Raw genomic sequence first — 13,033 nt, forward strand, 5'->3', positions numbered from 1 at the left:
AAGTATCTGTCCCAGCTTGCAGAAGAGAGCCTGAAAATGAAGGAAGAAGGCAGCCATCTGCCTCAGGATGACACTGGCATTGTTCCTCACTTCACGAAGAAAAAACTATGATGCAGATGAACTGGAAGAACTATAATGAGTGAATGCTGATCCTTTTCTTTTTTTTTTTTTTTTTTTAATTTCTATGATATAACTGTCAATTTGCACTGTACAGAGGAGGGGAAATAAAGAGCATGTTCCATGCATCTATGCCCAGAGTGCCATTAAAAACCAAAATGCCTGAAACTGTTTCCCACGGTGAAGCAATGCTGGCATATCTGTAAGAAGTGGAGCAATTCTTTCTCACACTCTGTGTGCTGGGAGTGGTTTCCTAGATTAAATCAGAATTCTCAGGGATTCTTAAAGTTTTAATTCTGATGTGATGCATCAGGTCAGGTGGAGTATTTTAGAAGCACTCAGCATCCTCCAGTGGACGCTGAAAGGAAAGGAGACGTCACTATAAATAGGCTTTAATGTTGCTTAAAATATCTTCAGCCATTTCACTCGCTGCCCCAGTAAGAAGTAGCATTTGCATAGGACATCTAAAGCCATTGTGCTAAAACTAGTCAGTAGATGGCATGATATAAACCCCATAAGCATCCACCTCTGTGTATCATAAGAGTTTGGTGAAATGATAAAATGTTTGTGGTGTTAAGTGCTGACTGTACACTGACTGTGTTGTACGAGCACGGAGGCAGCCACAGTCTGTCCCAGGGACCTTATAGCCTGAACGCAACACAGAGAGAGCAATTTGAATGCATGTGCTGACAGCCAACCTGCTCTGGTTTCCAGCATTTTCCATGGTGTGATCAGGATGTTTTCCAGGTACCACTGTGTTTGAAACCCTTCATTTTGATAGTTCTAAAGGGTGCCAACTTTGAGTCTACTGACTTGAAACTCTCATGAGAGGCTTTTTAAAGTGCCACATGTTTGGACCATGTCTCTTTTAGACATTTTATTCAAGATCCTTGCTTTTGGGGTCTTTTTGTTCTCTTTCAAGCTTGCTTTTCCTCAGCTTGGCAATGTTGAATTTTCCTGGTTTTTATGGAAAGATGCCAGACTTTTAATATTGTTTTTATATTTTATTTCCCTGAATTTTTTAAGGTGAATACAGCAACTGATGGCTCACAGAGTGCAGCACTGAGAACACAGGATGCACCAGCAGCTCTGGCATTATTACGAGCTATTGTTTCTGCACAGTTGTTGCTTAGTATTTTGCAAAGTCCCTTTGAAATGCACTGTACAAGTTTCTGGTTCATTTCAATAGGGCTTTGTGTAGTAAAATGAATACAGAGGCAAACCATTGCCAGAATTGATCCTGGAGTTATGCTTTTATAAAATGCCCTGCACAATCTAGACAGGTGGGGGTTTGCAGCCATATTTCCGTTCTTTGCCTGACTCTAATATTCATCACAGTATGTTCTATAAAAATTACTGGTGCTGGATGTCCTGTTTAGACATTGTGCAGAGGAAGTCATTTCCCAGAAGGTTCTAGGCATCCCTAAGAATGACATGGATGTCACAAAATACTGCAAAGTGGCTAAATTGCCAACAAAGTATTTGTTCCATTATGTCTTCTGCCAGCAGCCATGCTCGTTCTCTGAAGCAGCCTGTAGCCAGGCAGTGTGTCTCAGAGGTGCCTGGTGGTGTTGCCTGAAGTCCTGTTCCATTTCATGGCCTGTGCTTTCCACTCGTTTTACCAGAGGTGGGGTCAGATTTCATATTTGGAATTCCTGCTTCTCACAAGTTGAGGGATTCTTTGCATCCCGGATTCAGATGTGGCCTATCCAAAAGACAAGGGGAAATGAAAAACATTGCAGCCTAAATCCTCCTTTGTCCAGACTTGAAGTATGTTAAGACTTGGGTCCATCTGTCATTTAAAACAGCTTTCTTTTTGTTTTTCCATATGGAAAAAAAATAATATTGCAAACCAGGTATTTTTCCTTCAAGGATTGGGGTTTTTCTTTGTTTGTTTTTCACGTTGCAGTGAAATTTGAGCACAGGGCTGTTAAGGCAAGAGCTTGTATTGCAAGCTGTAAGATTACCAAAATGGCAGTAAAGATTGTGCAATTGTCTTCAAAAGCACAGCTCTCAAGCTGGTCATGTATCATCTGAATATGAAGTTCCCTTCATGCCCTTCAGCACAAACTGAGTGCAAGGGAAGGAAATCACTACAAATGCAAGCATCAAATCTTTGAAGCTAACCCTGCTATCAAACTGGAGCTCTCACCAGCCTAATGGGAGCTTGTTAGACCATGTGGTTAAGCTTAATTGGATGTGAGACATAGCTGACTGTATATCAAAGTCATATGCCTCCAGCAACTTTATCCCCAGGTAACCTCAAATGAGAAAAGTATCACTGTTATTATTCTTTATTTGTATTGCAGTAGAAGCTACAGGTCCACTGCCTTTATTATAGGCACGGTACACATCCACAACAAAGGCTTTCCCAGGCCAAAGCGCTTTAAATCAGACTTTCTGAAAACAGACAACAGGTGGATACAGGCAGGCAGGGAAAGCAGTAGGTAACCATGAGATTTTGACTGGCAGCAGCAGAATAATGAAAATGAGTGTTTACCCAGGGGCTTATTCTGGGATGTACAGGAGATGATTCAAACTACCTTCCCCCTCCTCTGGTTCTGAACCAGGTTCACTCCCATTATTCACAGCTTGCTTATTTAACCTTTTTCTTTTTTTTTTTTCTTTTTTTTTTTTTTTTTCCCCGGGCCTCTTGCATTAGACATGCAAAATCCCCGAGAGAGTGGGCCTTGGCATCCTTCAGTCCCTGCCTGCTGAAGTTTCGGTCTCCATCCAGGGCTCCAAAAGCTGGAGTCTTGACTGAGCTCACCAGGAACCGTCCTGGCTCCAGGTACCTAGTCAGGGCCACGGGTACAGGCCCTTGCTTGCCGCTGAGGAAGGAGGAGGCTCCGTACGGCATCTCTGCCCTCTGTAGTTTCCTCTTCTGGAGGTAGATGACTCAGGTGAGTGATGCAGGTGCAGTGCCCAGCCCCACAGATGTGATCAGACCCAGATATTTGTAGAGGTGGTTTGGACACCCCGTCTCTTTGGGCTCTGTCCTGACGCAACAGCAATCCTCAGAATCCTGGGTACGGCCAAACAGGCAATTCCTCTTCTAAGAAGGTCCTTTCTCCCCCTAAAACTCAGCATCTGAAAGCAGTTAAAAGCAATCCTAAGTCTCAACCAGGTCCTAATGATCCCTATGATGAGTTTTCAGCCTGATGCACTTTAAGAACTCAGAGATAATCTCCTTCCCCCTCCAACAGGCCATCATGCAATGCTGGCAGGCGCTCAACTCCCCAACTTCTCTCTACTACCTATTCTGCTGAGGAGGAAGGCCACCGTAGGCAGCCACTTACCTTTCTCAGCTTGTGTAAAAATGTGTTCTTTCTTTTGGTTTATTATATTTAAAATCTTGACTACTTTTTTAGTTGGCATAATTCATTATAAATATAATCCACGCTGTTTATTAATACGTATTTATATATATATATATATATATATACAAACCACAAAACAGGCTCAGGTCTAGCCAAACAACTATTGATATTTAAAAAGGAGCTTCCTTAATATATAGAAATCATTTCAACACATCTCAACCAAAGATTGCACTTTTTTTAATAGGGACTATGTTTTTCATCTTTGTGAAATATGTATTGATCTCAAATAGTCTTTAATGTCAATCTGCAACTTACTTTCCTTGAAGTAAAAAAATAAGAGAATTAAACATTTGCCCCATAAAATCAGACAAAGTTTCATATTGGCTTTAACACTAAATTAGTGTTAGGCTGTTATATTCAGGGTTTTTCTATTCTCTAAGGATTAAGGCTGTGATTTGTTGAATTATACTTGAACTGGACCAGATGTACTATTTATTGAGCTTATATAATCTTGTTAATTTAAATTTTGGCTTGTAAACAGTTGGAATTTGTTAGTACTTGTTTAATTATGTAGGAACTGTCACCAATATTAACTGATCTGTGTAACTGATTGCAAAGTATTTCAATTTGTGTTTCTTAAAAAGAAAGATTTTAATAAAGAGAATTATAAAGCATATACATGGGTGGGCAATTGTCCCAGCAACAACATGCTTCTAGCTTCCCAGGGGATCTATTAAAAACTAAAAAATAAATAAAAGATAGTTTGGGGGTAAGAAAGAAACAGGAGACCAAAATGTTTCCTTTTAAATGTAATTTCTAGAAGTTGTGATTCTTATCAGGTAGCCCCTGCTGTACAGACTGCGAGTGATTGCCATCGTCTGGTGCTGAAGTTGAAGTGTACATATCTCAGCAGTTTGCTCTGTAATTATTGTTATTACCCACTCCTGTCCCTCTAGATATGTCCTCACTTCCCTTTTTCTGTTTCCAAATGAATGGGCAAGTTGTCGGTCCGCACTGGCTTTTCTCTGTCTCCATCCAGGTTGTCTTTCCATCCTGAAAGAACCATATAAAATCAGCCCCAGCCAGGCACTTTCTCCAGCTCATCTCTACCCAAGTCCCCATGTTTGCCTGTTTACCCTGTTTCCCTTGCACTCTCCCTCTGCCTTTGCTGATTTTTCTTCTTTTCAGCAGACTGCCCTCCGGGGTGCTCTCCCAGCTCCACAGGGACCTTTCCCACTCCCCAGCCTTCTCCCTGGCTCACTTCCATCGCCAGCAACTGGAGCTCCTGGGAGGAAATACTCAGCCTCAGTCAGGGTGACGTAAAGACATGCTTGTACTAGATATTTAAAGAATGCAATGAGGACAAAAGCCAAGGGGAAACTTCACCACCAGCTTTGATTAATTCACTCAGCGGAAAACACTAGGAGAAAGACTGAGACAAGGTGATGTCCGGTCCATGTGCAAGGCAGGCCATGGGGCACCATCAGAGCAGGAGCTGTGCCTCCCGCTGCCTGCTGAGGGAGGGAGATGGGTCTGTCAGCCCCACCGAATGGCCGGGGCAATGGGTCATGGGCAAAAAGTCTGGCACTCAGTTTTTCTGACTCCCCAGTTCATGAGATCAGTGCTTTAGCATCTTTTGAGTAACTGTTTTGCAGCTGAGGCACATATATAATGTATTTTAAGCACAAATGGTTTCAGTTCTTCTGTCCTAGATGTAGTGAAACCTTCATACATGTGACTTTGATACCACCTCACTGCAGCCGTGAATCTCTCACTCTAGAAATCGGGCAAACCAATTTTGTAAGTGTTAACTTGGCATCATATATCTGTAACAGAAAAAATTCTAAACATCATGATTTTCTTGTTGGAAGGGGGAACTCAGGTGTGAAAGACTTCACAAGTGAACACCAGCCTGCACCCAAGTACCAGCTTGGCCTTTTGGCACAAGGCTGTGACTGACCTCACTTGGACAGCCAGCCACAGCCCAGCTGTGCTGCCTGACCCACGGAGCGGACCAGGTCCAGGCTGTCTGAAGACAGGACCCTCCCCGGGAAGCTGACCAGGAGGGAGGGCAGGGGTGCGTGGGGAGCTGGGATGGCGCTGCCTGCTCTGGATCGGGCTGCTGTGGGGCTGGGCCAGCGGACCCACTGCCCCGACACAAGCGGCGCTGGGGCTGCAGCACATGCCGGCGCTGTGCGAAGCAGCCACCCTCCACCTGCTTTTCAGCGCCAACGCAGCCTGGGACTCAGCCCTGTTTGTGCAGGTGGCAGCAAGGGCAGCCCCAAGAGAACAGGTTTGCCTTTGCTTACTTTTCTACATCCGACTCCACCAGCCTCTGCTTATCTATGTCAATATGTTGAGCGCTCCTCAGGTGCTTGGCTTGCCTCATGCAGTGCTGCAACGTGAAGCCAGGGGAGTATGCGGTATGTATTTGTGGAGGAAAAGTTCTCCTGTTGTGGAGAAGAGGGGGACTGGGCAAGGACCAGGGATTCTCCCCACAACATCTTAGTGGAACCGAGTAATGCAGCAGTGAAACAGAAAATAGCCTTTTCCCTTGCACAAAAGAAATTTCCATAGGGGTCAGGCTTCTCATTGCAGGGCCCAAGCTCGCCTTGCTGACCTGGTAGCCAGGAATCCCCTCTACCACCCCTGGCGTGTCACACCTCCCCTCTGCTTGCCTTCAGCGGAGCTACGGTGTGTTACAGCACTGGCAATCTGGCCCCAGTCTCCATGAAACACACTTGTCTCATCCTAATTTAATATATTCACAGCACCATGGAAACACGACTCCCCAGATGCTGAGGTGACAGAAGCAGGGGTGGTTTCCATCTCTTCCTTCCTAACTGCCCCCTTCTACAGCCCATGTGAGGCTCAGGAAGGCCCTGCTGGGCATCCTGCAGCTTGGGAGCAGGCAGGGGAGTGGTGGGGCCACCAGGATCCACCTTCCACACTGTGAAGATGGTTTTCTTAGGGCTCATCTGCACATAATTGCATCAGCCTACTGCAGGGTGAGATTTCTAATCAGATAGCCAAGGTGATTAAAGCCAGTGAGCTCTCTCCTTTCAGTTCACATCAGGGTTCTGGTTAAAGGGCCATCTGTCAGGAGCAGCTACCTGAAGTAGCTTCATTTAAACTGAAATAGGAGCATACGTCAATTTTTAATTAACTGGGTCAGATCTGAATGAGTGGGCATGTCCAAAAGCTTTTTGTAAACTAGAAAGCCACGCAGGGCAGGCTGAATACAGCCTATTAAATGTTTAAATAATTGCCAGGCAGAGTCTTGGCCAATTCCTCAAGGTAAGACTTCAGTATCAGCAGCACAGCCCTGGGTGAAGAGGCAGCTTTTCCAGCCCGATTTCTTCCCAGTGCTTTAGAAATGAAGGTTCCTGTTCACAAGCTGTGCTCCCTTTACTCCTAAGCCTTGTTTGAGGACATGCATATTAGTTCCACCTTCCTTAAACACCATCCTGGTGTCTTTAGAGGACACAGGAAGCCTGTTTTGTTTGTGGGTTTCTTCTCTGGTGGGGCTGTGTTTGCATTGCAGCTGGTTTATCTTTGGCAGATAGCAACGTGTTCTTGGCAGTAAACTTTCACCTTGAGCTCAGGGGGCGTAGCCACACTGTGTTTTGCACACCTGTGGTGGGGAACTAAGAAAAATTTGCCTGTTTGTTTTAACATCACTGCTGAGATGTTAAAACCAGTTTCACAGAGGTGCTATTAGTGCTTGGTAGAGGTCCCGACTCCCGAGATGTGGGCATGCTGGAGGGCAGCGTGCATGCGTGCGTGTGTGTGCATGAGCAAGACTTGTGCTGCCTTGCATGGACTTTAGCATTAAGCAGCTGGCAATCAGATGTACTTCTCCAACATTACAGTCACAAGTAATGCTGTTTTGGTGTGTGCCCGAGTGGAGTTTCTAACCTCCTTATTTCCCCTGTTCACTATTCCTGCCCATAACACTCTGTCTGTGGGTACGAGCTGTGGTGGCGAGCTTGCAGAGCCACTGGCTGCACTGAGACATACGCAGGGACTGGTATCAGTATCCCCCGAGGTGCCCGTGCCCCAGGTGCAGGGTCTCTGGGAACAAGGCAGACCTTAAACAGGCACGCTTATAGCAGGTTTGGCCCCATAAAAAGAAAGTACACTGAGACCAACAGGAAGAGCAGCACGGGTCCGTCCTGTTGCTCTGGGGATCGGCACCGCTCCGGCAGGGCTATTCCAGTGCCTATTTCCATCTGATTGCAATCGGGAAAGATTAACTCCGGCAGGATATGCTAGGTATCAGTCTGCCAAGAGATCAGCAAGGCAGCCAGGATGCTGTAAATGTTCCCAGAAGCCTTCTCCTTCCTTTTCTCTCACAGATTAACCTGGCTGGGGGTGAGGGTGGGGGACAAGGGGTATTTTGGTGAGGCAGGGTAGGGATTTGCCATTGGATATTGCCACAGAAGGAAGCCGAGCTGCCGCAGGGGTGCACGGAGATCTGGCAGTGCCTTGTGTGACTGATGCCAGGCTGTGTATGAAATGGACCCAAGAGGTCTGAAATAAGTTGGCAGGGCTATGCTCATGGGTATTTCTCACTAGCAAGCTGATGGCCCTGTAAATGCACGTTTGTAGGCTATGTGTTACTTGCTCCTCTGCTTTTCTCTTCCTGCAAAGGCAGATGATGATTCACAAGCTACTGATGCTGTTCAGCCATCGGCATGTCTCTTCACAAACCTCCTCCATGGGGTCTGATCCCCAAACCAGTGGTGAGAGTCTGGTTGAATTGAGGGCTACCTGAGCCTTAAGGTAAGTTAAGTACCTGTTTACAACAGCATCAGATGCAAGCAGTGCCTAAGCAGCGTGAGAAAGCACTGGGGTCTGCTAGCCCGGTGAAACAAGAAAAAAAAACAAACAACAAAGTGAAAGAAACCTGTCAGAAATACGGTTTGGGTGCATTCCCCCTAGGAGCTGCCCCATCTTGCTGCACTCATGGCATGTTCACACCATGGCAAGGAATGGCATGAACTCACTTTCATGAATTACTTCTTGTCAGCCCAGCAAAGTGGGAAGCAAATTATGTTTGCTTAAACCACCATGCAGGTGGTCGCAGCCAGTGGATGTTATTTCCGAAGGAGCAGGGGAAGTGCGTGCACCAGGAGTTAGTGTGGGTCAGCTGATACATGATAACCAGCACCGCTGTGGTATCTTGATTGCTTGTGATTGTGTGAACATGCCTGAAGATGCAGATGGTATAAAGCAGAGCAGTGCTTATGAGAGTTTTGAAGCTTGCATCTGCTTATTTGGTCCTGGCGGCTTTCAGCAAAGACCACCCACTGAAATGAAGAATCATTTTCTTGAAATGCAAGTAACCAAGACATGTATTCAACCTCTTTCAATGCCCTTTTATGATTTTGTGGAGCCGTTGAATTCCTCTTTTCCTACAAGAGGTTTACTGCAGTGCAAAATGAGTTCCTGGAGCAAAAAGCCACTCCTTTCTAAGGGTATACGGGTTGTTGAGGCTCCAGGTCTTCCATCTTTAAAGATTAATGCTTCAAGCTGAGTTGTCATAGGTTGCTAAAATAATCTTTTCCCACCGTTTTCCTCATGTCAGCATTTCTAGAGCTCTAGTGCGTTGTGGCTGCTCTTGTCATGTAAGGATTTATGAATGGCTGCAAAGTTCAAAGGCATATTGGTAATCCCAAGTCCCGAAAAGCCCAGAGTCAGCCCAAGCCCTGCCCCATTTCCCAAGAAGTTGTTTGCCAACTCTTTCTTTTCCTAACATTTTTATAATTAGCCCACAAACTTCAGGATCTCTTTATTCACCTCTCAGTATTTTGAGCATTTAGGTTGTACTAGTTTCATGTTTTTGAATCTTTTATCCACAGCCTTGAGGGCTAGGGACATACTTTGTTTGTAAATGAAAGTTACAATTCCCTTGTTTCAAGGAGCTGGGATTTTAAGATATATTCCCCAAAGCATTAAAGTTGTGATAAAATCACAGGAGTTGCCAGCATTGCACAGAGTCTCCTCTGTTTGGAAGAGGAGGCATTGGACTGCAGCGAGCTGCAGGCATCACTAGCTACTGTCGTGTTAGTGAGTCAAATAAAAATAACATTGTGATTAAACATCAGCTCTGCAGGCCTAACTAAAGAAGATAACCTCATCTCTTCCTAGCTGCAGTCCTTCACAAAAGCGCTGCCTTTGTAATCCTCCGGATTAATGTTCACACTCAAGCTCTGCCCTAGAAGGCCCTGCACCCCTGGCAGAGTGCATTTAAAAGTATAAAGCCCTCTCTGGGATGCAGAGGAGGCTGGTGCCAGCCAGGCACTTCCTGGGACACGTGGTTACAGCTGCTTCCAAACTGGGAGCATTTCAGGCCAAGAGATCTTCCTTTCTTCCCTCCCTTTCCTCTTCACTGTTGCTCTAATTTCAGCTTCGTGCCACCTTTCACGCAGCCCCCCTCAGCTTGAATCAGATCCCTATTGTCTTCGCGAATCCCTTCCCCCAAACGCCCCTGCTTTCCAAGAAAAGTCCTGCCTGCCAGGACCCGGCACTCTTCTGAGTCTGTGGCTTTTTGTCGGGTCCTGGGCTGAGCTCAGGTTCCTGTTTGGACCAGCGTGAGGTCAAAATGCAAACAAACTCAGGAAAACCCTTCACTTCAGCAAAGCCTGATGCTCGCTGACTGCACGCTGGTGGCTGCTGCAGCACTCCAGCCTGAGACTGACAGGTAATGCGGAGTGAAGCAAATGATTAGCATTATTAAAAATGCTTTGCAATTATACAGCACCTTTTCATCTAGAGATTTCAAAGCTTCATAGCACTCACACAAAGTTACTTATTATCCCTAGCATTTAGCAGAGTCAGGAAACGAAGGAAAGCAGCTAAGTGACTCGCCTTAGGTCATGCAGTAAGTCAGCATCAGAGGTGGGAACTCGGCCCCGAAGTGCTGACTCCGTGGCTCATGCCCTGACGTGAGGACACACCTCACCCTCTCCTGTTCCAGTCCAGCTCCTTGGGGGATGCAGCGATGGGAAAAGCGCTCAGCCCACCCAGAGGGTCAGCACAGCCCGGGCAGTGCTCATCAGGCACCTGCCTGGGAGCAGCACCCACCGCACCGCTCCCAAGCCCTGCTCCTTCCCCCCGGCGCACCCTGCACACTGCAGAGGTGCTGTGTGGGACCTGCCGTGCCTGAGGCTGCAGCCCAGCTTGCCACTGCACAGTGTGGCCGAGTCCACAGCAGCAGCAACACGGAGGGCCTGGGGCGGGGAGCAAGGTGCGGTGTGGTGTGCCCCTGGGCTGAGCATCTCCACTGCAGCCCCCATCTCCGGCACGCTCCCTACGGCACGCTCCCTACAGCCCGCTGGCCGTATGCCCACAGGAAAACTGCGAGGACCTTCCTTTACGGGGGACATTTCTAGAGACGCTTCAACCTGGATACCCTAGAACATGCTATGCAAGAACTGGTGAGGACCAGAGGTGGTTTTGCTCATATCAGCACCGCAGCTAGGCTGCTACTCTCCCACTGGTCAAGCTCTGGCTACAATGAAGGTGTGGCAGCACTGACTCCCTCCAGACCAGGTGGTCCAAGCCTGCCAAGTAGCCTAGATATACGTGCAGATACCCGCCAGGAGATCAGAAATACATTTCTAAGATGTTACGCTCTTTGGCTGGCTCAGGCTCAGCCGGCTGTGCTGCAGGATGCACTGTGTGCCAAACTTCCATGCCTTGCAGCAAGAGACCTGAAAATATCAAGCCCCTGTAGACCGACACTTCTCTGACTTCAGTTCAGTGCTAGGACTTCGGGACAGTGCATCAGCAGGGAGGAAAGCCAGAAAGAGGGAATGAAGAGGAAGAGTGAGAGGAGAGAGACAGAGAAAAAAAGCAGATGTGAAACAGGGTGAAGAGAGGCAGGTAGACTTTGAGACCTCACTGGCCAGGAGAAGACCTTGACTGAATCTCTTGGTCCTACTGGGGTAAAACACCTTTTTGATGTTTACCACAAAAGGTGACTTGCACAGTTATATTTTTAACGTAAAAAAAATATTTCTTAAAAGAGCAGCTAATCTGCTTATGCTCTTCCACTGTGTTGCTTATTTCTACCCTAGAAATATCAGGAAAATCCACTTTAGTAAATTTTTTTCTGGGAGACTTGAGATGCTTCAGGTTTTTTAATGATGAACAGTACCTCACTTGGAATATTATATCCCTATGATCAAGGCAGGCATGACTGATACAGCTTCAGACTTCCAAGGGGTGTATTTAAATAAATAACAGGAACTAATCCATAGTCAGCCTTCCTTAGGAGCTGGGGATTTACATGTCTAAACTTCACTGCGATGAGACTCCAGGACTGGGGATAAAATTCTAGTTAATTAAGCATAATTTCACTGGGGATAAAACCCAGGCAATGAGAAAAACTTGAAGACAGAGGCTGCAGCTGAATGAATTTCAGAAATGAATCTCAGAAATGATACTGAGAATGAGCAGTCATTACAAGGAATCACTTTAAAAAGCAAAATAGCTGATCGGGTACAAAAGCTATCTCTCAAAAGTGAGTCAGAGTTTTGTCTTTTAAAGGATATTCATAAAAATGGGGAAACGTTTTTCCTGGTTGCATACAGCTGAAGAAAACAGGGAAGGAAAAAGAGATATTACATGGGATAGAGGTTAATGTGTATTAGCTATGTGCAAAACCCGAACTCATAATTTGCCTTAACTTTCACTGAGGATGTTAATCATGTGGCTGCAGATGAGAAGGATTATAGGACGGGGGTATGGAAATGTTCACAGCCAGGAGAGAAGCAACTCTCAGGGCTCCTTGGTGCACTGGAGGCAGAGGAACGGGCTAATCCACATGCCAGAGCTCTGGAAGAACTGGCCAGATGTCTTTAACAGGTCCCTCAGTCAGGGACAGGAGCACAGTGAGCCTGTACAGAAGAAGTGAACCGACCTGGACAAGAACAGGCATGAAGGTTTCAGCTTAATAGTATATGGAAAGCTTCAGAAAAAATGGTGAAGGAAAGGCTAGCAAAAGAGAGGGAGGCAAATGGCATGAGATTAAATGGGTTTATCAAGCCCATTTATCTTTCTTGAGCAAGGCAAGCTGCAAGCCATTTGCTTAGTGAAGGAAATGGGGTGGATCTCGCCTATCTGGACTCAAATTGCACATTTTGTAGGGTGCCATGTAGAAAGTTCTTAAGAAAAGGGAGAAGTGATTTAGCACAAGGTATAAACCCCATAAAGACCTGCTGTGAGAGCAGCACACGGCTGTCAGGCTGGAGGGCAGTTACCAAGGGAGTGTTAAACATCACTCCTGGAGATCTGGCAAAGTGCTTTTGTAAATGAGCTTGGCACTAATGTTAGTGGAGAACTGGTGAAATTGCTGATGACAGAAAATAGGAATCAACCTCAGGACAAAGGAGGTCTGAGATAGGACACAGAAAAAAGTAGTCAGCAGCTGAAAGTGGTGGTCATAGGCACAAATGACCAAATCCTTTCCTACAAGCTAGCTGGCAGCTCACACTTGGATCACCAAATAACTGACTTGCCAACACAGTGGAAACATGGAGTGAGAAATGCAGTCCTGGAAGGCAGCAGAAAAGGTGCAGCCCAGGTTG

At 46.2% G+C, this 13,033-nt stretch overlaps 1 protein-coding gene and 1 long non-coding RNA gene across 12 annotated transcripts in view; one reads left to right on the forward strand and one right to left on the reverse strand.

The window, feature by feature from the left end:
• The window catches only part of RBM20 (RNA binding motif protein 20), a 135,451-nt gene extending 131,338 nt beyond the window's left edge, over positions 1 to 4,113 (forward strand). For all 11 annotated transcript variants that reach the window (XM_080402518.1, XM_080402521.1, XM_080402517.1 and 8 more), the window contains one exon: positions 1 to 4,113. In XM_080402518.1, coding sequence (XP_080258644.1) covers positions 1 to 111 — 111 coding nt within the window. In that variant the 3' untranslated portion in view covers positions 112 to 4,113.
• Positions 3,541 to 13,033, reverse strand: part of LOC308069725 — a 15,742-nt gene continuing 6,249 nt past the window's right edge. The window contains exon 2 of the long non-coding RNA XR_013930500.1: positions 3,541 to 4,722. This is a non-coding gene — a long non-coding RNA (uncharacterized lncRNA). The remainder of the gene's footprint in view (positions 4,723 to 13,033) is intronic.

Source organism: Falco punctatus (genome assembly GCF_963210335.1).
Source record: "Falco punctatus genome assembly, chromosome: 9".
NCBI classification, from domain to species: Eukaryota; Metazoa; Chordata; class Aves; order Falconiformes; family Falconidae; genus Falco; species Falco punctatus.